This window comes from Cataglyphis hispanica, chromosome 7 (assembly GCF_021464435.1).
Source record: "Cataglyphis hispanica isolate Lineage 1 chromosome 7, ULB_Chis1_1.0, whole genome shotgun sequence".
Taxonomy (NCBI): Eukaryota; Metazoa; Arthropoda; class Insecta; order Hymenoptera; family Formicidae; genus Cataglyphis; species Cataglyphis hispanica.
In genome coordinates this window covers 7485640-7511565 of record NC_065960.1, presented here as the reverse complement: position 1 = coordinate 7511565, position 25926 = coordinate 7485640, and the positions used below count along the sequence as shown (strand labels likewise).

Sequence of the window (25926 nt, the reverse complement as noted above, 5' to 3'; positions counted from 1 at the left end):
AGGTATTCGTGCACGGTATAAATTCTGATTTATAATGTCCGTGGCGGCCGATACTTTATGGAACTACGTGCATGTGCGATGGCTACTTTATGATCCAACCCCTCGGTCGCTTCCTGCCGTAATGAGCAGATAACGATAATTGTGGTAATAAACGGTGATGATAAGAAGCAACTTTCTTCTTTTTTTGGCACGCTAAAACACCGCCATGAGATGCCGTTACTATTTATGATCGCGGTGATAAATGCTTATTGCATGCGAAAGGAGAGAGTGCCATATATATTTTCAGACGCCTCCGCAAGGGCTAAAGCACGCTTAGGTACTTTTATAAAGAGAAGAACAATTCAAGAGTTATCGATATAGCTATTATATTCGTATATTACATTGTTCATCAAGAATTACGCAGTGAAATTCTAAACATGCCGCCGTATCAACCTTCGCGAAACTTGCATTATCACCACAAATGCGGCCGGTCAGTTCAAATGAGACTCGACCAGTGGATATGCTTGGGAATGCTTTATACAAGTTTACTATGCACGCCAAGTTCACCTAAACGTAGTTAGTCGCTATGATTACGCAACTATTGTTGTAACGTCATGTGGGGTTGATATTCGTATTCCAAATGTCTCTGTTTGAACGTTATCGCGTATGTGCGACCAGGTGGCGTGTAAAACTCGATAGAGCATTTATCCTCGCTCGACATACTTGCGCGAAATTAGTTTTAATTACGCGGCTTTTATGCATTACTTCCTTGGCAGTTACATCACGTTTTTCGCCAGAGTTCGTACTCGGGGAGCGAGCGAGCGATCTAATTTATCACGGTGGCTGGTCAGACAGTCGTGAAATTGCATTCTCGCGAATGCACGCCTGACATAACGCTCCTACATCACCGTCGAAACTTGCATTCATCGCTCGTAAATCGCATTATAATGTTACATATATAATTATTATCGTTAGGTATTATTGTTATTATTATATCATCGCCATCGCTAGCATTTTGCCAGAGTTTAATCAAGCGTCATTTATTATCGTAAAAAACGTTTTCTCTTTGACGTAACATGCACAATTGTACCGTCGCAAAATTTATCGCGTTTCGCACCCTTCTGTTCATCGTGAAGGTAAAGAAATGCAATCCTTAATTTAGCTAACGCGACTCAAAAGAGGATAAAAGTTGAACTCGACGACGAACTGTTACTTCGCTTAAAGTATATTTTGCGCGTGCACCTTGCGCGTTTGGCAGATTTACATATCGTAACGAAGATTTATAGCGCCGGCCCCTTATGATTTTATTCGCGCGCCAGGTTTATATTCATTAGCCGTCCCGCGAAATAAGGCACGCGATAAACTCGGCGCGCTCCGCTTAGAGCGCCTTTATGACAGGGATCTAGAATGATATTTGGCGAAAAAAAAATGCGCGTATACAGCTCACCCTATATGCATGACATTAAACAGGCACGGCGTGGCGTGCGCGCAACGTCTCTTCCTATAATCTGATTTATTGTCGTCCGAATATGAAACATTGTGGGCGCACGAGAACGCGCTTTGCATAATACGTTCCCGTGCTAGTTCGTGACGATCGTTTGCAATTTGCCTACGTCTAGCTTAACTATTTCATAAATTGCATCGCGTCTCGCTGGATGATGAACGTAGTTTACATGAAGCAGACTTCGACAGTTAGCTTAAACTTAGTTTGCGCGCGAACGAATAAATTACGCAAACGCGTGTTAAAATTCCAAAACGGCGATTACACGTTAACCCGAATTAGGCGAATTGTCCTCTATAAATTTGGTATAGAGCGAGCATATTTAATTTATGCGATTATCGTGTATATAATCGCTAATTATAATTAATCACTATGTTTAATTGTCGCAATTGTTGGTGCATTAGTAGAAAATTATTTCTCTATGTTCTATCACACGCCACACTCGATTTATTTTATAATAATACAGACTGAAGCTTTGTCGCGTAAAAAATATGTTCGTTTAATTTAATTTTTCAATTTTATTTTATTGCATTTTTTTATTTTATTCTATCGCACAATAAAAATGATTTTGTATACTCTTGATATTTTTAAATCTTAGAAATACGTGCATTGTCACATATTATTTATCTTTATAATTTCTATTTTTTATTGGTATATTTTTGTAATTATTAATCTACATTACTGCTTCATAATTTTGCTATTATCTAGCTGCGTGTTGCCTATTATTATTTCCAACGCTGCCCAGTTCTCTTCATTTCTCTTTCTTCCTAGCAGTTATTATCATTTATTCCCGCGACGCATCGTGCGTTTATCACCCCGGGCAGCGCATTCTGTTGCATTCGGGCTGTCTGATTTATGACCGCGACCGGCCATGCAGTTTATGAAACTGTACTCGGCGCACGAATATCCCGGTTAGATAATACATTCCCCGTCGTCACTCGTGACTTCTATACACTGTTCCATTAGCCGTGCAACAATGCGGATAATAGCAAGTGTCGCGGTGACAGTAATGTCAATGATCGCTTCACGCGAATAAAATTCCACGTCTATTCCTTCTGGTGGCAAGGACGTTGAAGATGAGAGCGAATCGAGAGCGACTCGATTCTTCGAAAATCTCGCAAAACTAATCGATCGCGCCTAGAGTGTTGTTGCTATAGAGAAAAATAGATGACTCTAAAATTAACGGTGACACGCGCGCTGAATAAAATATGAATATGTATGCTCGGTTAAATCTACGATGTAACCGATTGTAAATAACTCCCGAAATTATGCCAAGTATTTTGCATAATTTGCGCACAATAGCGGCGATAATAACTGCCGGCAACGAGCCTGATTAATTGTGCGACGCGCCGCCGACTCTCTCGATTTTCGGCGATTCGCTTGTTTTTCGTTATCCGCGATACAATCATTTTTGCTGTCACGGCCCGCATCGTCGTTTCACGGCCTCGTTTTACGGCGTGCAAAATGTCCCCGTAATCTGATTTATCGTTACGGACAGCGGAACAGTTTATAAAATTGGATGCGCTCGAATACTTCCCGTACGGTACACAGGCTGATTTAGTTAGTATCACTATTCTGAGCATCCCGTTCATTTCGTGACTGTCGCAAAAACTCTCGTGTTTCCGCGACCTGTCAAAATCTATCGACGTTAATGCGGATGCGCGGACAATTAAAATGATCGCGTTATAAAAAGGAATGTCTGATCATAGATTTTTCTTATCTTTTTCTGTAATATTTGATTAAATTATTATTAATAAGAAATAGTACATTAATCGCAGAGAGTTAATAATAATAAATGTTTAAAAAGATTTTTAAATACCTTGTTAATATATTGTATACATATATGTTATATGTACGGCTATGATTATTATTATTATTATTAGTGTAACACATTCGAATTTTATGAGAACGATCATTAAATAAATGAGGCAACGACAGAATTGCTTTCGTTGTTTAACGACAATTCGTGTAAAAAATAACTCACGATCTTCCTTTCCGCTCGTGGACCCTCTTTTTGCCGGCTCACGATCATTTGCTCTCTCGCGAGCCATGGCGCACGATCTCGCGCGGATTTCACGGTGGTGTACGACGTGCGAAATGTTCGCGTAATCTGATTTATTGTCACGGCCACGGGTTTTCAGAGAGAGGGCAGTTTATGGAAATGGGTCTCTCTTCCCGCGCGCGAATCTACCTACGTTTTATATGTGGGATGAGGGCTTCAAGCCGCAACAGATTCCCGCATTATCTTCGTTTGCAGCGGCGAACGTCTCGCCCTTCTTAATTCCATCCGGAGCTCTTCCACAATAATACCTCATTATCATCTCCATCCTCGTTCTTTTGTCATACATTTATAAAAATTACAACATTCGGCGAGTAATGAGACTCGATTGAATCGATCGGAATCGATTAGATTTGATGAGAGATTTTCTTTTTTTTTTTTTTCCTCTTCTTTTACATCGAACGTATCTCTTCGCGAAATAAAATCGAAATATACGGCGATATGTGGATACCCTCGGAAACGTGCTCACGTCCCTTCCTTCGAAATTAACGAGACGGATCGCTTTAAAACTCGCCGAACGCGCCGACCATAGATTCGATGCCGCGCGGCTTCTGGAATGCCGGCATTACCGTTTGCCTCGAAATGAATTTCGCGACGGAGGGCGGAAACGGGATCGAGCCCTACCGCGTGATTCGACGTGCATGCCAATTAACGGAGGCGACTATAACGGCCAAACTCGCCGGCGGACAGACGGCGAATATTTACGACCGATCGAATCAGGGAGGGTGGAAGGGGTGGGGGAGAGAGTTCGCGGCTATAATAGAATTCTGTCTAAATAAAGCGACCGACATTACGTGACCGTGCCTCGTAAAATTCACGATTTTCCATTCAGACGGCGAGTTTATGATAGAATGAAAGAATTTGTGATTCTCTGCGCCTATGTAATTCTCTCTCCCTCCTCTTCCTTCTTTGGGGGATGTGTTCGACAAGTTCATTATTACATTCTCGGTTCAATAAATTATAATATTATTTAAATGAGGAAACAATGCGACGCAATTTTGACGAAAATTTGCAATATGATGAATTATGATATTAATAGCGATTTAATAAACAGGAGAATATTTGTGTTATAAGAGAGAGAGAGATTATTTTATTGTCATTCATCTCATATCTCGCGGCTGTAAAAGAATTGCGCGAAGTTTATCATCAGTAAAATATACTACTATTGCGCGCAATTGTTTATCTTGCGTATATTATATTTATATAAATATATAAATATATATACAAAAGAGATATCAGACTTTTGATTGAATATCTACTTACAGATACGAAGACTTGGCACAGAAAAGGCTGCAGTTGCCATATTTTCGGAAAAAAATTTACGTGCTTTTAATAAATCAAGGGAAAAAAAGAATACATATTGCCACATTTTTCGCAAATAGATTTTATTATATTGTTCTATTAAATAAAAAAAAAATCTTAATTTATTAACGATACATGAATTTTATTTTTTTTTTAAATAAAAGTTTAATGTAAAATGTAATAATACTAAATTAATTTACATAAATATTTTCTTCATGAAAATGAGTAAATTTTGTTCTTCACATAAACGTTAGATTTTGCGATGATAACTTATTTATTCAGCGTAAAATTTGACACAGCATACACACACACGCATAAATATTCAGCGCGGAATTTATATTATAATACATATGTTAAATATATTTTTATTAGGACAATAACAAGTCGATTGGTTTGCGGCCTTGGTGTCAGCGACGTGTGACGTATTAATGTTTACATCGAATTGTTGTCACCCAAAGAAATTTGGCCTTCCTTGCAAATAATACAATGTTGACATACGCGCTTAACCTGCCATCAGTCGTGCGACGAAACCCGAATAAGAAGGTTGAGGCTCCGTATATCGGATTACATTTTAAAAAGTTCTACATTTATTATAATTAGCTATTAACTCATAAATGTATCGAAACAATCGTAATTACGCGAGTGATGAGTGTCATAAACATTTGTAAAGAAGAAGCAGTAAAGGATAAAATGAAGAGGAAAAGAAGACCCAAAGGGACATCGAGCGATTGCGGAGCAACCTTGAGGTGAGTAATTTATAACTTTATTACTAAATTTTCTATTCTTAAGAAAGGCATAACAAGTCAATTCTCGAATGTATGAAATGTCATTGTCCTTTTTCGCCGTATCGATTGATTCGTTCATTATGCTTACGTTGATCATAGTCAACTGTCATCGCTATTGTCATCTCATATCTCGCGACTGTGAAAGAATCACGCGAAATTTATCGTCATATTTCGACTACGTCATTTCGATCGATCGATTAATTTCGAGAAGTCGAAAAGCACGCGAAATACAACGCGTGTTTTATTTTCTTTTTTTTTTTTTTGCAATGCCGCCAATTATTGCGGTCGTCATGTAATGACGTCGATTATAAACGGATATCGCGTATAAAAGATATTAAGTTGAGACATCGTGGGTGACATCGCGACGCTTCTCCACAAGGGATAGGTGCCGATAAGGGACTATTAGGAGACGCGTTTGGAATCTCGAGCACCTCGAGGGCCGATCACTAAGGAGCATTATCACTTGCGATCAAGTTCCCGCCGCGACGTGCTCGGCGCCGGCGAATGCACACACAAGGATATACGCACGCTGTCACAAACCCCCGTCGCACCCTCTCCTTCCGCTTCTGCAAACCGGAATATGATCCGTATCGTTCACTCACACGCGCGAAACTTGCGCGAACGTTGCTAACGAACTGGCATTTCTTGCGTGTTTCGGCTGCTGGAGCTCATGCCGGAATTCCGCATAAACGAACATTCTCGCATAGATAAAAGAGGAATATTGTACGAGATCATCAGATTACGACGCAATCTGATCTGCACAAGGAAGATTTATTCAGAATCTAAAACATTAAATTAAATAATTATAGAATAAAAAGAAATTATTTTTTTTTATATTTAATATTCTCTTTTAATGTAAAATCCACATTTTATTTTACGATTTATAATTTATATAAAAAGGTTTTTTTAAAAATTTTATAAGACATATTAAAATTATAAACTAAATAATTATATAATAAAAAAATAATTATATAATAAAAAAAATGTAGAAAAGAAGTAGACTTATTTATCTGATTTCTATGTTGAAAATGAATATTATATGTCAAATGTGAATCTTTATACATCTAAATTTGGAAATTGGAAATATCGCTTCAGGAACTTCATCATTGTTTGCAGTAAACCTCGCGCCGTGGTATGCACATATTATGTGGATCGCGTACCAATCGCGCACGGGACAATATGTAATATTGCACATCGTGCAGTTTAGCATATTGATCGCGCAACGGCCGAAATTATCTCCGCGATTCCGTCCGATACCTGTCCCTAGGTGATCAAAATATTTGCAATCAAATGTCGCGTATAATGCGACGTTTTACTCGACAAGTATCGGCGATATGTATATACACACACACACACACACACACATATATATATATATATATATATATATATATATATATATATATATATGTTACTGCCGCCCCTCCAATTTTCGCTAATGAAAATTTCAACGGAAATTACTCGTATTTTGGGTACGCGTGCGTGATGAAAGAACTAGCGAAGGAATAGAATGCGATATCGACAAGAATAATTTGTTATCGAGGATACTATTTTTGCAGACGCGCGATAGTTATCGATCGAAGTTTCCAGGCGGAAATTACTCGTGACATCGTACAATACTGGCTTCCAGATGATGAAAATATATTGGCAGCCGTAGAACGCGCGTAATATTAACAAGAAGAGTCGACAGATCGTAGGACCCCCGCGTTTATCAAGGATATATATTATCTCCGTGCAGTAGATATTGATCAAAGTTGTCTAGCAAAAGTTAGTCCTGATATTGTACAATAGCTGTCCTTGGATGATGAAACTATTGACAGCTATGGCATACAATGTTGCGTTTTGTGAAACAAACATTGGATAAATTGTAAAAGTGTGTTATTGGTTACATTATTCTTTATAAAAGTTGAATGAGAATTACAAAGATGAGAATGTATGATTTTTCGCATACTAGATTACAAAGATATTAGAGAAGATATTATATAGGATATAATCCCAAAATTGAACAAAAAGTATTGTAGAGGATTTGTAGTAATATATCGACATAACTTTTGCTAATGGAAAACATTGGAATATCGCATGTAGGATGTACAATAATATGCATGGGACACTCACGCGCGAGAGCTATCGGCAATATTGTCTTTTTTTTTTTTCAATTTTTATTGGCGTGAAGTCCATTAAGCTTGAAATCAGCAGGCCGCCTGCTCGTACAGGATCCAATATTGCTGGACCGTGAATTTTCGGTGATACGAGAAGGGCGTTGGGTATCGTTTTATCGCGATTTATTCACGCTGTACCTTCCGGTAGAAACATTATCCGCCGTGCTATATTGAGGCAACCGGACGTCCTGATTTTTTAGAAAGTAATCTTTTTTTTTTTTTTGAGATAATTGCATCACGAATCTTTGATATTGAATTTGCTCTACGTTTCATATTTACAATAGTTAAAATTTTTTGATTGTTCTTTATTTGAATTTTAATATTAAAAAAAGCGAAATATAATAATACTATTTTAAGAAATAATTAATATTATAATTATATCAATAATAATCATATATTTTAAATATATTATCATTATTTATTTACGAGACAGAAAGCAAATACTATAATTCTCTATCCTGCATATGAAATGAACGATGAACATACTGGTCTTTGCTGGCTATTGCATTCATCAACTCATTCTCTAGCGATTTAACTCCACGGAAGTACTCAGAGACTCATCCTCCTTTCACGCTTGTATTCGCAAATTCGTACACGTGAATACGCGTCCCATCGGACGGCGTGTGTCATCGCGTCGTCGGCAAACATACCGGGCGGCGTTAAGTAAAAGCCCATCAGACTGATGGGGATCGATTCGCGTTCAGCTCGTGCTTCGCATTTGCACTTACAATTAAACTCGGGTCTACATCAGGAATGTAACAGTCGACCGCGATTCTAATTCCTCCCTCGATTTCCTCGTACGTATCATGCCGGCTAAGTCAAATTCAACATTGGACACACGCGTTTAGTCTTGAATACGTAAGCGAAATATTTACTAATTGTAAGGAATTCAATTGTTTGATGAATAATATTTTCTGTGCGAAATAGTTTTACATACAAAATATACAGATATTTTTTATCGTTTATATAGTTTTCATATTAAAAGTGACATGTGCACAAAATAACGATTTTCTAATATGTCGTTGATTTAACTTAAGTCATTGTATTATTTTTTTTTTTTTACTATTTATTTTTTTATCTATTAATTCCGATTACGATACAAATCTGTCAAATAATATTTGTCAGCTTTTTGAATTTAGCTCTTTCTCTTTGTTTCTCAAGCACGCAAGTATGTTGAATATAAAATATGTTCCTCTTTTCCGAAACGCACGTACGTAAAATCGCGATTGATATCCTAGCTCAGGCTATGCGCGGGTATTAAGTAGAAGCCATCAGACTGATGAATGCGGGCCCTTCACACAGCCCGTAGAAGAATTCACGCTGTCATTTCGCCGCCGGCTTTTTGCGCCGACAGTCGCGAATTTTTCACGCCGCCGTGAAGTCGCGTGCACGTGCGTTTCGCACGTGGGAGATAATAGACGACGACCGAGTATATACGGGTATGCTTATAAAAACTCTCGAAGCGTGTGCGAGCATTAAGTAAAAGGCCAAGCCCGCAACTGGGCCGGTTCTTCTCTTCAAACACTTATTCCGTGTCGAATATTGATGTAATGCAGATTGACAATGTCGGGGCATGAGATTTACAAACGTTGTAACTTAAAGAGAATTTTGCAACTAGAAAAAGCTTGCATTTTTTAACGAATCTTTATTAACAATTTTTAACAATTTTTTATACACATTCTACGTATTATATTTTTATCTAAATGTAAGGATATGTACGATAAGATATATAAAAATGAATACAAGTTATTTATATTTACTTTTTTACATAAAATTACATTTTATTAAATTTTTTTTAAGTAGAACAAAATTAAATATGTATATACGAATATAATGTTTACGAAAAAGATTTTCTGAAAAAGTAGTGGGTGGTGAAATCATATCGCTTTAAACAATCGTGTCATTCTAAACGTGACACGAGCATGGTAAGACGGTAGGCTTCCCGTTATTTACTCTTTTGATACAGTCTGGAAGCCAGGAAAGTGGTGCAACAGTAGACTTGACGCGGCGTTTTATCTTTCACCACAAAACCACGTCGGCAGGAAGTAAAGCTTGTCTTCGGAGCGACTTTAAAAATCGACCTAGTGGTTTTGCTATGATATCCCAGTCTTCAGATATTGTTTCTCCCTCCTTTTATCTCCTTTCTTTTCTCTCCTCTATCTCCATTGAAAATATCAATTATAGTAATTATTTAACACAGTAATAAAAGCAAATAAAAATAATATAAAAAACAGATTTTGTGTTTGTGTTTGAAATAGTAGTATGGGAGTGAAATATTATTATAGTGTTGCCAAATGACAGATATTTCTACGACTGTGAATTGTGAAAAACGGTTTGCGCAAAAACAACGCGAATTCAGCGAATGCAGCGACAATAAAAGGTCTATCGACTTTTATTTTTTTCGTTTACAAAATCAGAAGCGTAATTGGCAAACGCAGCTGGTAGCAACGAGCGCAAATCAAACGCGAAGAATATCTATCGCGCGAATTTGATTTCTCTTCAATCGCGGGGAAAAAAAATTCTAAGCGAGATGAATGTTTTCGCAATATCGCGAAAATCATTTTCCATCGTGGAATTTGATTCAACTCGTTTCGCGTTTTGCGCCGTCTACGCAAATATTTCGCGAAACCGGATAAAAGAGTGCAAACGGTTTGTAATCCGCGCGGCTATATCGTCGCGGCTGCTATCGTTCGAAAACTCGGAAAATATTCAAAATTATGATGATAGTGTCCCTCGTGAAGATTCCCGTAACGAAAAATTGCGACGAGTTTTTCCGAGTTTGCCCGAAATTACGTCGTCGATTACGAGCACGACATTAGTGGTAAGCTTACCCTGTCGCTATTACGAGATAACATATCGGATTTCAAATAAATGAGAGAATTAGTCGTGCAATTAGGGGGACGATCGCACGATTGCCGATGATTGCCTCAATGAAATCCGATTGGCTGATTCCTAGCATTGACACGCACTCTCGATGTTTGATTTTCCGATGATTGCACATGGTGGATCACGTTGATCCAGTAAAACCGCAATAGTGACGTTTTCACATACTCTTACTCCTTCTAATGGTCGCTTAAAATCTGATTTGAAATTCTGTATTAAATGCGTATGTCAAAATTTTTATATTTATTTGAAAAGCACACAGAACACTATCTGTAACAGCTCAAAAATTATTAATGCCTCGAGATTTTCGCTGGACAAAAAAAAAAAATCAACGATAAATTCTGAATCCCCTAATTTCGTTTTGTACAAATGTCGCGTTCATATCATTGCCGATACCATAAGAAGAGATATCGACAGTACCTGTCGACAGATTAGTATCGATGGCAGAAACATCTCGGCGGCTGTGATGCCCGAAGCAATGTCGATACAATGTCAAAGTGTCGGCAGTATATTGGCCGCGTCTATAATTACACGATCGACAATTACAACGACAGACCGGATTCGTCCGCTGCTGAGCCGTTCCTTTTCAGAGATACGTTGGATTATTAATCGACGGTGCCCTGTTGTCAAACCCGTTCGGGATTATCGGACCTTCGTGCGCGAATATTCGGACGACTGGGTTTTCCGCGCGCGTTCGATTAAACGCGACGATGCGATTGGCGCGAATATCGCGCGGACACGGCGAGAGATCGCACGTGTTCTTTCTTTTTTTTTTTGTGAGCCGGCACGAGTGTCATTCCGTTGATTGTTGGCTCTGAGTTAATTACGACTGGGACGTAATTGAGTCTTGAATTTATCATTAATCTCTTTTGGTGAACCGAAATATATTATTGGCTTTTGTATGTACATTTCTTTTCGCATTTATTAATTCTTTATTTATTAATTTATTAATTAATTTGGAAATGTCGCTAAAATGGAACGCTGATATATTTTTGTCCTCATATATACCTACGTATTGAACAATGTGACGAATCAAGATCAGTTAGGGAGCTTGATTGTTGTGGATCAAAATGAAAAAGCGATGCTTCGCGAACATTACATCGATTATCGAAAGAGAAATTTCAAAAACACTCCTTTTTTTCGACGTGAGGTAGAGACTCTGGCGAAGAGCGCGGGCGCTCGTTCTCCTCTGAGAATAACTCGGGGAATTTTGAAGGTTCGAGAGTTTGCCTTTGGGATCGCAAAGGATCAGAGTGCTGTACTGCGGGGACCGACTTCCGCTTATCCTGCGAACGGCGCTGTGAAATCAGCGCCGGGGCACGGTGATTCGAGAGAAGCAAGCCTCGCGCAAGCCTGACGGAAACGTGTAGTGGTGGTAGTTTGCGATGTAGAGGGATGCCAAACCGCCAAACTTCGTCTCGAAACCATTCTCGTAGACCACCCTTCCTTCAGCCATACACCACCCTTCCTTCAACCGTAGACCACTCTTCTTACGCTCTCCCTTCCGCCACATTCTCTCTTTCGCGCCATCTCTCTCGGTATCTCCGCTCGCTCTACATTCTTTCCTTCTCTCTCTCTCTCTCTCTCTCTCTCTCTGGTTCTATTCTCTTCCTTCGTGACTCGAGCAGCACTGCAAGGCTTTTCTCGTATTTGCATTTTCTTCCTGCGCGATACCTTTCTCCACATTTCCCATTCCCGTTTTCATCTGCATGCCTTTATCTGCAATCTTTCTCGATCCTCCTGCTACTTCATCCCTTTTTGCGAGCCAAAGTCCGCAACACATTTCCTTCATTCGTTATTCCTTGCTAGCCTTTTTATAGCTGTTTCTCTTTCCTCTGGTTTTATCCTATTCTCTTAATCTTGTTTATCCAAATTTTTCGATGCGAGCATCATTGCTGACACATTTTCAGCGCGCATTTTTCATCGATTTTAATGAACTTAATATGTTTTTCCGCTGTTACATCCTTTTTTTTATTTTTTCTACATTTTTTTGTTACATTTTATTTTTTTTTTTTTCTGTCTCTCTATGGCTTCTTATAAAATATTTGCTCTAAAGACTATCGAATAAGTATCATCCTGCTTTTTGCTTCGCTTCACTTGCCCGATTTCTCGCTGCTGATGCACTTTGCTGCCACACTGAAACACCGAGCTTTGTTCTTCTATATGAACGTATGAGCTGTCGAAGAAGCTCCGAAACAGCTAGGAACTGCAGCGCGACTCGCCTCGGCACCTCTCGTCAGACTTGCACTTAATACTAATGTAAGCATCGGCCAATTAACGTAATTGTGTTATAGCCCGCGTGGAACACGGATCTTGGAGCTGTCTGTCGGCTTCTCAGCCCGCAGATCGATAACTCGCGCACGCTATATACTATATATCAACGACCGTTGTGTATAGGCGAGCGATGAACAGGCACCATGGGCGGTATCAAAGTAATAATGGATGAATAGGATTGAACGATGAATCGAATGAAGGTGAAGCATTCCGGTCAATCGAGAAAGTACATGGCGTTTAGGGATAAGAGAAAAAAATTTCTCGCCTCGATTGGAAAAGCCACTTGAATAAATTGAAGCGAGGTGGGTTAATGAGAGATTGAAAGCTTTAAATATTTTTTTATTTGATTACTTTTTTCAAAAACAAAAATCAACGACACGAGAAAGCAATCTAATTTCAATGTTTGATTTTTATTTCGCATTTTAGTTGCTATCTGTATAAATAATATAATAGATATGTTTATAATTTATGTCGTCAAAAATTTAGGCTTTAATTATAATATCATTTATATCAGCATCACGCTATTCTTATGAATATTAATATTTCGAAACTCAATCCTGTCTACTATTTTATTAATTTTCTTGTCTCACGGTGTCTTGAGGAAGATCATGACGGGATATTCTCTCCTCTACGCGTCTTAATAAGGTAAGAATATCTTGTCGTATAACATGTCTCTACGGTAAACTTTGCTCACATTTCATTTCGTGAATCGATCACGCGCTTACACAAGTTAATCCAAAACATTTGTCTTTTTATGATATTGCAAAACGAATCACAGCGAAAATAAACAATGCTTGTTAATCCTCTCTCTCTTCAATTTTTCGCCAATATCAATCTATTGTCCATGCGGCTGGATTGTTTGACAAGAAACAGATTAAATGCTGTTCAGTATTTAGTTATTATTAGTTATTATATTTAGTTATTATATTTAGTTATTGTTGGCGAACAAAGTCAAAAGTGAGATCGGGGGGAAAATTGTCACCGGGAATTTCCTGATCGCCTGACGACGGCGACGGATTTAATTTTCGATTAAGAAAGCATCAGTTGCTGCCGATTCTCTCGAAGATGCTTGCATAGTCTGCTCAAATCGCCTTACGATATCCTCTTTATCGCGGCATGGTTTCACTTTCGCGCATATCTCTAAGTAAATATTCAGAATAGAACAGCAATCTCTTTCCCAAACGTTGAAAGATATAGTTCTAAAATTTTTATTCTATAAATAATTGAACGAATGTGTTGCGAAAATTTGAGCAAGAAGAATTATGAAACAAACATTTTTTTCTATGTGACTTTAATAGGCTTGATTCGATAATAAACGGGGAGAGAGAGGGATTCCATATCATTAGATATACATCTAGATAATCTATAAAAAAAAAAAATTCTCGAACAAGTCCCCTTAAAATTATATTTTCCAATGTCATTTCGATTTCTTCGGGATCGGGAATTTGAAGAATTTCTTTTTTCGATATTTTAACTTCTTTCGACAAACGCTTTCGCTCTTTTATGCGAAACGCATATGTACATGAGATGGTAAAAGTCGCGCAGCTTCCCCTTCTCCCCCCCCCAAGTGCTAGGTACATAAATTTCGTCGTCCCAACGGCTTCTGGAAGATATTTGAAAACTTCAATAGACAATCGAGACACATCGCGCCTTGGAACAACGGCGAGACGAGTCTCTTCTCGCTTTCCTCGCCGATATATCCTTCGAGTCTCTTATCATTTTTCCCTGAATCGCGCGAGAAGATCGCATATGCGCTCGACAATATGCAGCTTTACGTCGCTTTCAGACTCCCACGACACATATAGCGGATGCATATCGACGACATGCGTCTCTTACAATCCATTTCCGAATTGCATGCGCGATACGGGTCGTTTCGCTCGTCAAACTTTAAGGACGGCGCGAAAAATCTTGAGAGGAACATCGAACGCTCATTTACGGCGTTCTTTATTTAGACGATGATTATCTCGAATGTTATCATGTGTTGAGATATATATATATATATATATATATATATATATATATATATATATGAAATATCAAATATATTTAAGTATATTTAAATATATATTTAAATATGTTATAACGTAAATGCGACTGCGCATTTTTATATCTAGATATTGTATTTAATAATATATTTAATAACATTGCATCTTCATAAAGAAAAACTACATTTTTACAGATTCAACAAATGCAAATATACCTAACTTTTATTCGTATCGCGGAGAGGAACTGTAGTCAGGGATGCGTGTATAAGTGCAACAGTACGGAAGAGAGCGATTTCGTGGCAAAATCGCGCTGCAGACTCGCGCGTTCCGGCTAATATCCGACAAGCGGGCTGTAAGGCAGAAAGAGTCCGGATGGAAAATTTAAAATTCATATCGAGCGTGTAAGAGTTCCGACGACGAGCCTCATTAGAGATGAAACGAGATAAAAGTTGTGCGGGACTCGTGAGTAAAAATTCGTTACGCGCGCGCTGCGATATTAATCCGATATGTCCAATTTGCGCAATCACGCGCACTTCGTACATGCCAATCTACTACGGGAAGTCGGCGGGAAAATATAATCGGTGTAAATAAAATTGAAACGTCATCTGGACGAATGATTTGTCGATATTATGATTGATTATCAAAAATAAGCGTTATTGAAATTGATTGAAATTGATCTTTGCAGTTTTTTTTTTTTTCCTTTTTTATAACGTCAAAGAACGCGAGAAGCATCGACAACTCTCGCAAATCATGGATTTTATCGGCGCGTCGATTAAATGTATCCCGCGGAAAATGCCGCAGTGCACTCCATTTCCGCGACGTTTCTGCGGATTTGATTTTACGTATCGACAGATTGCAAACTGCACACACAGGGCAATTCGCGTAATGGACACGAAGTTTGACTGGCAGTTTCCCTTAATCGAAATTACTATGTCGATCATCATCTATTACGATCGAGGGCATTAATTTATTTCGCGACGATCAAAATCCAGTACAATGAATTAAACGTGCGCGTACGAGATGAAAACAAAGCCTCGCGTTTATAGACATTTAGCGTTAAGTGCGACGCGCGAACATGCATTAGAAATTGTAGACGTTCCGGGGGTACAAATCCTGATTATATTGTCTAGGCGCGCGCGCGTCGACTGTGTGAAACGAAAATTATTCAACGGTCACGGAGCTGATTCTCTCTCTCTCTCTCTCTCTCTCTTTGGCGGCGGATTCCAATTCTATTGCTATTGGAAATTCTATACGACTTAACGCCGAGAATATGGAATAGCGACCACCACAATGCTGATATAATGAGCATCGGACCGTGGAGCCAACGAAGCCGTGGAACGCCAATCTCGGATTTATGGTGATGGAACGTAGCGCGCCTCTCTCTTCTGCTTGGATTTCTGAATTGAGACGTTTATCGAAACGATTAAAATTGCTGGGTAGAAATTTCCGTTCGTCGAAGAGACCGAACACCGTGAATCGGAATGTTAATATTATCGCGAGCGCGCACTTTTCTCCCTTCGGGGAATCATTAAGATGAACGAGATAAAATATCGGAGACGGGGAAATATATAATGGGAATATTTATTAATAGAAGTAACGTGTATATACCATTAACGCCGACAAGATCTTCGCGTCTTTATATTAAAAAAGCAAACTTTGTATGTCGAAAGGAAAACAGGGTGGGAGAAAAAAATAGATTTCATAAAATAATTAATTTATTACGCATGTAAAAGATTAATTATGTGCGGTATTTTGACATATAAATTACAAATATTATTAACAGAAGTAATAATTCATGCAAATAGAGGTATAGGTATACAATAATAATGTCATAGTTGTATAATATTAATATAATAATATTAATATTGGTAATAATATTAATCTTTCATATCGGCTTGCGTGGAATAAAGAGCTGTTGTCATTTTCATGCCGAATGTATATTTATTTATATAAGCGGATATTTTCGAGGAGTCAAAAATCGCGAGATCATACGGGAATGAAATGGAATAACTTGAAGAAGTGGTCGTCTGTCACGCTCACGCAAATGTTGACAATTTGCGTGACACCGAACGCGAAGTTTCCACTTTGCGCGTCATCGATATTTGGATACAATGCCCGTCGGAAATTTTTCACTACGAGACTTGGCATGTGAAAAAATAACGGGGAATCACGTCACAATGCACACAATACATATTGTCGCAATAAAGGCTGACAAACAATGAGGCATACTGCATAAAAGTGCGGGAGACAAAATTGAATGTCAGATGTCAAAAAGTTTGCCGATTGTCGATATTCGCTCCGAGTTAATTGTCATATAAGAGTGTCCGAAAAAATACGATACGCTTTATCAGGAGAGATTTTATATTTAATCATTTAATTCAAATTTACTATTAAAAGCCCCGAGCCTCCCTCTCTCAAACGTGGTTTATATTAAAGCATGCAAATTCGGAGAAGCAATTTTCGGAATTAACTCGTCGCGTAAATGGAATACCGCAGCTCTGATACACTTTATCAGAGCATCATTTCCTCCAATGTTCATTTCCTCTGGCACACCACGTATAAGGATGCAGTCACAGTTATTGGAAATTCCGCGAGACTATGGAATATGGAATGGCGCTGTTCCGGATGCTTTCATTCGCCAATAATGTCATAGTGATAAGTCTTGGTAACGTGGAATGTGATATAAGTGCGCATGTACGACTACCTTACGCGTCACCTAATACCTAATATGTGCCTCAAGGATTTTTATTTCGTTAAAAAAACAAATATTGTCCGTTGAAAATGTATCGAGACAAAACAATAGAGTAAATGAAATATCGACAAAGATACCTTTCTTAGAATTTCGAATATAAATCGGATTATTTCTCTTAAAATCGATATAAATTATAATAGAAAGATCATTTATATCAGAATTAAAAAAGTGATAAGTCTTTTTGCTATTCACACATATCTCGCGTTATCATTTTTTTTCTTCTTAAAACTCCGTATCATCGAACACATTCACGATCGAAGATATAGATTGCTGTTCTTATTATATATAGGTACATCCGAAAATTTGTGTCGTAGATAAACGCCGGTATCTTTCGCCGGGAGACCTTTATATCGAGCAGTAGCGACGGAGGGTGAGGAGAGGGTGCCCTACGGGAGAAAAACGTGAAGTATCTTTACGCCCTCAATTCCGTCCCGATACGCGCCAACGGACGTAGCGAGGAACGGCTGTGACGGTTCGCCTTAACTTTGTACGCCTCTCTTCGTGCAAGGAACGTACAAGAAACATTTTACGGAAGGAAAGTAGAGCGACGGTATCCCGCTCCACTCCTCCTCTCTCCTTGTCCATTTCCAACCCCCATTATATCAAGTTGCACAAAACTCGTTAAAATTCCGCCGGTCTGTCCGTCCTTACAGCCGGTACAATGCGGAAATCATTTGACGGGGAGGAAAGCAGGGGGTGAAGGAACAGGGAAAAGAGATCGCGGCGCAATCGCTCGATCATCTCTCTCTTCCCCTATTTTTCTATCTTTTTCCGCCCTCGACGGGATGCTACAACATGCCGGAGAGGGAAGGGAGCCGGCCGTCTGTCGGCCGTCTGCTGCGCGATAAAACGAAAAATTGCTCGTCCATGTATGTACAATGAGCTCGATATGCGTGGACGCGGAACCGCGTGCTTTGATACCGGATATCACTCGCGAGTGGCAAAGCGCGGCTGACAAACGCGATCGTTGCCCGGACACGATCAGCGTCAGTCTCGCGTTTTTTTTAATTCCTTAAAAGTGTCGCGCCCGTAATAATGAGGCGCGACATGTAAATATGCGAGCGTGAATTTACTGCGGCGCATTTGCAAGCTCGCGAACTCGCAGTCGGAGACACTTTATATACGCTTTATATCCACTTGACTCCAGCAGGTAATAAGGAAATCGTATGGAGGCAAAATAGAACACCAGACGCTCGGCGATTAAGATGTTAAATACTCGTCGTAAATTAGCGCCGCTCGCGGCGACGAGGGAGGAAATCATTAGGAACGAGCAATTATCGTCACAATCGGTTTTCCCACGTCGGGCGCATCTTCCCCCGCCGAGTGGCCGCGATGTTTCACAATGCCGGGCGTGGCAATTTTCCACAACCGCAAGAATTAATTTCCGCGTCGACTTTATGCGCGTACGCGAGCACTAAAACATCCCATCTCTCCCTCCTGTCCTGCCGTTTATTTGCGAGGGTGAAAGAAGAGGGAGTACGTTGTGCAGGAGACGGGAAGGATGTTTCGAGAGATCCGACATCTCATGCACGAATTTTCGGCCGATTTCATCCTGTAACGCCGAAACGTGCTAAAAATTCCAACCGAGTACGATGGGAAAATTCCCTTCATCGCGCCCAGCCGTTAATCCATTTTGTTGCCCGCCGCGATTTTGGATTTACTGGAAAATTCCAGGAGGGGGGGGGGAGGGGAGGAGGTCTGTGAAATCCCAGAGATTTAACTTCGTCGGAGAGGATTACTCGACTTAAAAAATGTGTACTATAAATGTTATCCGTTTGAAATTATTCTTTCTATCGAAAATTAACTCTTGCGATTTTTGAAACGTATATATCTCGAAATAGTAAAGATATGTTAAAGACATTGCGATGACAAGACCTACAGTATACGAATTTTTCCAATCTGGATTATTAGAGAAATTTTCGTATTCCTTCGTTTACCGGTATCGGAAAAGCTTCCGCCGTGACGCGCTTATTCTTCGCGAGGGTGAGAAAAATCTCAAGCTGCGAAATATCACAATCAGAATTCGTCATGGGTCTAGCACGTACGAAATTGCAGAATCCGCTAGATGAGTGGCGCATGACGCTGCGCATTCAGATTCTCTTCTCTCTCTCTCTCTCTCTCTCTCTCTCTCTCTCTCTCTCTCTCTCTCTCTCAGAAAAATCATCTTTCTGTTTTATTATATTGGATATATTAAAATTTGTTGAAGCATATAAACTTCGCTTATGTTGCAGCCAATAATGCATAAATTGAAATATTAATAATTGTAAGTCGGATCTAATCACCGCATATGACCGCAGACAGTGGATTTTCTGTTAATCTTAAAAAATCTTGATATTGATAAGACAATACGTCATCGTCATATAATAATTATAACAATGAATTTTATAGTAATTGATTATAGAACAATTAATATTAATAATTTATTGCCACTGTTATATTATATAAAATTTTTTAAAGTAGCAAATATATATATTTTATCATAATTAATTTTAATTCTTCTCTTATTTTCTTTGATATTAATTTTTATTTTCCGATTTTATTTATTATTACAGCTATTTTTTTTAAATCAAAATTTTTTATCCGCATTTTCTTTTCCTATTTGCATTTATTAACGTAAACATCGACAAAATTAGGCGTTGTTATATTGCAAAATAAAAGATATATCAATTATTCAGTGCGTGTCACGTGGAAAAGCGCAGCATCCATGACGCGTGCTGAGCCATCTAGAATCTTGACTCTCATAAACATTCTTTCTCCTCCTTTGCACTTTCTGTCCAGAATATCGATTGAGATTATATTAAATCTCACGTACTCAAAAACTGAATCTTAACATGTGAATTAAATTACAGAATGTTTCTGAGATATAAGAAAAATTTATTCATAATCAAAAAGGAATCTATTGATTGTACTTTAAAAAAAAATAACATTTTGCATATTATTAGAAATAAGAAGAAATAATAATTCTTATAAAATAAAATAATTGCTTTAAAAAAAAAACTATTTTTTATACTATAATAAATTATTATAATTAATATTAATTATATTATTAGTGGAAGAATATTAATATTGTACTGCATTGTCTCCTCTCTCTTAAGATTTGATTATTCCGTTCGAAGCCATGCAATAAATTCAAGGGATATAAAAGTAGATCTATAAAGGAATTTGTCATAATTCTCAGTCGCAATCGTATTCTAAGAAGAGAAGCAGAAATTGTCTCAAAATCTTGACATGCGACATATTTGCAATTTTAAAAAGGTTTTATCCCGCGTCACGCACGGAGGGCCATGCAAGCGTCATGATGCGTAGCGAGGACTCGCCGTGAATATCCCTTTTCCGCTTTTTTATTCGCTCTAGCGAGAATATTGACGTTATATTAAATCTCGCGGAGTCGGGAAAGTGATTTATCGGTAGCTCCGGCGAGAGGAAGAGCCGGTGAGGAATAGGCGGAAGAGCGGGGTCCCAGACGGGAGAGAACCTAGTAAATTCTTCCAATCACCGACAAATGTTACCAATTCCAAGACGTGCGGTGCTGCTGGAAGGCTGAGCGCCATCCGCGTGTTCGTTTCCGTGTATCTAAGTTTTAATAATAAAAGTCGTAATATTTATACAAAGCATCGAACATCGAGATTAATCAATCGTCACATTGTTAAATCAATTCTTTCATTATTAAATCAATTCTTTCATTATTAAATCAATTCTTAGTAATTATATGCTATTGGACCTTTGAAGAAACATAATGTAAAATCTTTGCAGAAATATTATAATTAATGTAAAATTTTTATCAAACGAGAGAGAGAGAGAGAGAGAGAGAGAGAGAGAGAGAGAGAGAGAAACACATAATTACCAAATTTATATCTCTGATGAAAAGCTCTACTAAACTTGTTGTAGTTAATTATTTTCTTTTTATGTATGTCTATTATTATATTTTATCTTACATTGTACTAATATTTTAACAAACTAAAACATTTTGCATATTATTAGAAAAAAAATATCAAACTAAATAATGAATATCTGTTTATCTAAATTATTTTTACTTTAATCTCTTTTTTATTTAACATTATTTATTTCACATTTTTACTTTATTAAATTATTTTTTCAATTTGCATTGATGTTCAATTTGTTTTATGAACAGGAGATTTACAATATAAAAACCAATAATTTTATATTTAAAAGAAGTATTTGAATTTTTGATACATTTTCTTAAGACTATATTAAGATGTATTTATTACAAAATTGTTGAAAAAAAATTTTTCTTCGGTTTTGTAGCCTGTGCCTTTACTTATACATTTTGACAGACCGAGAAAAGGCATTATATATAACATCTGTAAAGAAAATAAAATTTATTAAAAATTTTTAGAATTAAAAATTAAAATTATTTATAAAAGAAACACTCATGGCAAGGTAAAATTTTGTTTTAATAATAATAATAATATTTATAATTACTTACTAATAATAATATTTTAATAATGATACATGTGAATATTACTATTATGAGGTGTAATGAGAAAACCGAAAATCAGTTAATAAATATTTTGCTATTTAATAAAACTCTGCTAAATATAATCTCTATGTAATATTAGATATAATAAGATGTGTTTTTTATAAAAAAAAGTAGGCTTATTATATTATGTTTAATATAAAAGAAATTTTTTATTATAATTAATTATTTTATTTAATTTAATGTAAAATTTTGTTTTATGTTTTCTATTTTAATACTATATATTAATACGTGTACATCATATCATATATTTTTTTCTTAAATTTTAAGCTGAAAATTTATTTAATCAATGATTTTTTTTATTCAACGAAGCTTGCAATATATATAATTCAAGAAAAATTTATAATGCAAAGAAAAATTTATAATATATGTTAGTTTAATTATAAATCATATTAATTAAATTTTTTACTTTACATACTTTTTTATTGTCCTTTCGCCTTTTGTTGGCTTTCTTTTATTTGCTGTGAAATTATAGATAAGATCTCGAAAAATGGTTTAGGCTCAGCCATAGGATTGGGTTCAGGCACGGGTTCAGCAATAACTCCATTAGACATAATCAATGCTAATACGATGCAATGCAGGAACAATTGGAGTAAAAATGAAATTATCTTCATGTTTTCTGATTGTCAAATAACTATTACAATTGCTAACTTTGATTTAGTTTGGAGTCTTTTGAACTATACTGAAAGAAGAATATCAACGATATATATATATACCACCACACACATATATACACATAAAGGAGGCCATTAAAATCCATTAAGATTTCGTTAAATCCATTAAAGTATCAAAAAATTTTAATGCGCTCTTTCTACATTGTACATAATTATAGTATATTCTTTGAAACTATAATTAGAACAAATATTTTGTTAATAAAAGAAAATATTTGCCAATAGTTATCTTAGAAACTTATATCTAACCGTTTTCTCTCTTTCAAAATAATTAGAATTTAATAAAATCTATTAAAAATCTATTAGATTTGAAAAATTTTAATAGGTGTATTTTATTTTATACCTAATTATATATATATATATATATATATATATATATATATATATATATATATATTCATTCAATAGAGTATGCAACATAATGCGGAGAAAAATTTAAATTTTTTACCTTTTTATTCTCCTTTAGCTTTATGTATATCTCCGTAAATCCAATAAGGAAATAAATCTTCAGGATCAAAGATAGGACTGACTTCAGAAAAAATTACATTAAACATAATCAATTTTAATAAAATCAAATTAAGGAATAGTTGAAGTAAAAATGAAATTATTTTCATGTTTTACGGTTGTTAAATAACTATATTGCTAATAACAATATTGGTAACTTTGATTTAATTTGAATTCTCTTGAACTAATCTGAAAAAAGAAAGCCGAAATGTATTTATCTATCATTAAGAGAATATTCATTAAAATCCATTAGAGTATCAATATATCCATTAAAGTATCAAAATATTTTAAAGTGCTCCTTCTATATTGTACATAAATATATTCTTTGAAACTATAATTAGAAGAAATATTTTTCTTAATAAGAAAAAACGGTAATTTGCCGAAGGCAATTTTACAAGAAATTGCATTTAATCGCTTTCTTTTTTCCGAAGTAATGAAAATGCAATAAATTTTTTTTTTTTTTAACCAGAAGAGACCTGATGTTATATTAACTATTTTAAATAATTTTATTTCATTTGTGTATGTATCTTTTCTAATATAAATTGTTTTATAAGAGAAGAAGATTATCATTATTCATTACTTGTTATTTTCTATTTGATATTCATAAATTGATATTTTCTTTTGAAGAAAGTTTATGTACAATTCATTTTATGTACAATCGTTTTTGATAATCTCACAAGTTATCCATATACTCACGCGCTTCCACATATCTATTAAAAGTAAATAGGAAAATAAATTAAATATATTCTACTTGAAAATATTAATGCATATAAAACATGTGTTATTATTATAAATTGTCAGCAAGTTTAATATTATAATTATTATATTATTATAAAAATTGCCGGAATAAAATGTGACTATAATATATTTTTAGCTGAACTATTTTAATTTTGTAGGGTAAAAAAGATGTTTCTCTCTCTTTCTCTTTCCTTAATATTATTTATTTCAATTTATTCTTGCAATTACATATAGATATGTATAATATATTTTATTAACATAAAAAACCATTTTGAACGAAAATAAGAAATAATGTTTTATACATCGAGAAAAATATTTAAATCTTTTTGTTTTCTGCAGATTGCTAAGATTAATTTTTTTAATGCTAGGATATCTTTGTCATTTAATTACATGCTTATTGTCAGGATCTTTATTTTCTCGCTGTTATTAAACGTACATAAGTTCTGAAAAAAATATAATGAATATGGTATTACCAAATATGAAATAAATTTTGTCAGAATATTTCTATATGCAAAAGAAATTATACGATTCAATATAAATTTAAAGTATTCAGAAGTCGTAAATGTAACAATTCAGTGTATTTAATCCGGAAGGAGCTATTAAATGAAAAGAGAGACAAACTTTTACATATTTTTTATTTTTAATTAATATACTATATTTTTATTTTTTAATTAAAATTCAGAGCATAATTTTTATAGATTAAATAATAATTAAATAAATTATATCATAAATATATAAAATAATTTTATGCATTATTATTGACAGGAAATGTTTCATCAACTTTAAGATGTAATTATAAATTTATTCTTATAATTTTTATGAAATTATCTGCTATAGTTAATTTCTTTCTAACTTATATGGACATTTTATTTTATATTTTTGACATACGTAATGCATTAATGTGTTATGTATATTATAGTATTATAAGTTTTAATAGAATCTTTCTAAAAATTGTTTAGCTAGTTCTCTTTTATTCAGCAAAGCTCGTTCCAAAAAAATTCATAATCTGCATATACATTTTTTTATAATTTATATATTCATATATTATTTCTAATAAATATTTTATTTCTTAATTAAAAAATTTACTTACTGTGTATCATCATTTTAAAAATTGAAACAACGGAATATTTAATGTTCTTTTTCAGTATCGATTTAAATTCTTCTATAAGCGGTTTTAATTTCGATATAAATTCTTCCACTTTCGGTTTAAGTTCTTCTAAAACAACCAGTTTAATTTTCGGCATCATTTCTTTAACAATCACTTTTATTTTCAACAAAATTTCTTCGAGCTTCATTTTTTCCGAACTAATTTGTTTTTCTGAATCAGAAGACGCAGGCATAGCTGCAGCAGTGACTCCATGAGGAATAGTAATTCCTAAAATCAAGACGAGCACGAGTACAAGAGCTAAGCTTGCTTTCATGGCTTATTTCTTCGAAATACTTAGTGAAGCAAGATTTAAATTCTGAAGATTATGTTCGATCTGTTCAACTTTATAGAAGAATTTATGCATAAAAAAATTTTTTATCTATGCAATAAAAAATTCTATTACAAATTTTTATATTACGGTTTTGAAGTAAATATGATATTTATATGATAAATATTACAGATATATAAATAACAGTTATATGCTTCTCGTGATCCATCCGAACACTCCTTTATAATATAATGTAAAATAAGAATTGATAACAATTGTTATAATGTATATTTTATAATGTAATCATTTCAAAACTTACATTAAAAAATAGCGTAAATACGATACGCGTATAATAAATATTTTAGACATATAATAAACACATTTTATTCTCTCCATAAACCATTCCACTTTTTTACAGCAT

The 25926-nt window shown here is 35.6% G+C and overlaps 2 protein-coding genes and 1 long non-coding RNA gene across 4 annotated transcripts in view; 1 reads left to right on the top strand and 2 right to left on the bottom strand.

The window, feature by feature from the left end:
- Nucleotides 1–5370: 5370 nt before the first annotated feature.
- LOC126851032 (organic cation transporter 1-like) overlaps nt 5371–25926 on the top strand; it is a 54690-nt gene continuing 34134 nt past the window's right edge. For both annotated transcript variants that reach the window (XM_050594591.1, XM_050594586.1), the window contains exon 1: nt 5371–5587. The gene's annotated coding sequence lies outside the window, so the exon portion shown is untranslated. The remainder of the gene's footprint in view (nt 5588–25926) is intronic.
- Nucleotides 21874–23525, bottom strand: LOC126851086 (uncharacterized). Its single transcript, XR_007687637.1, has 3 exons — nt 23297–23525; nt 22596–22859; nt 21874–22001 (listed from the first exon to the last, which is right to left on the bottom strand). It is a non-coding gene; the product is annotated as an uncharacterized LOC126851086 (long non-coding RNA).
- LOC126851080 (uncharacterized) lies at nt 24272–25567 on the bottom strand. The gene is made up of 2 exons (XM_050594681.1): nt 25181–25567; nt 24272–24533 (listed from the first exon to the last, which is right to left on the bottom strand). Exons 1-2 carry the CDS (start codon nt 25509–25511, stop codon nt 24517–24519), a joined length of 348 nt encoding a protein of 115 aa, XP_050450638.1. The 5' UTR covers nt 25512–25567; the 3' UTR covers nt 24272–24516.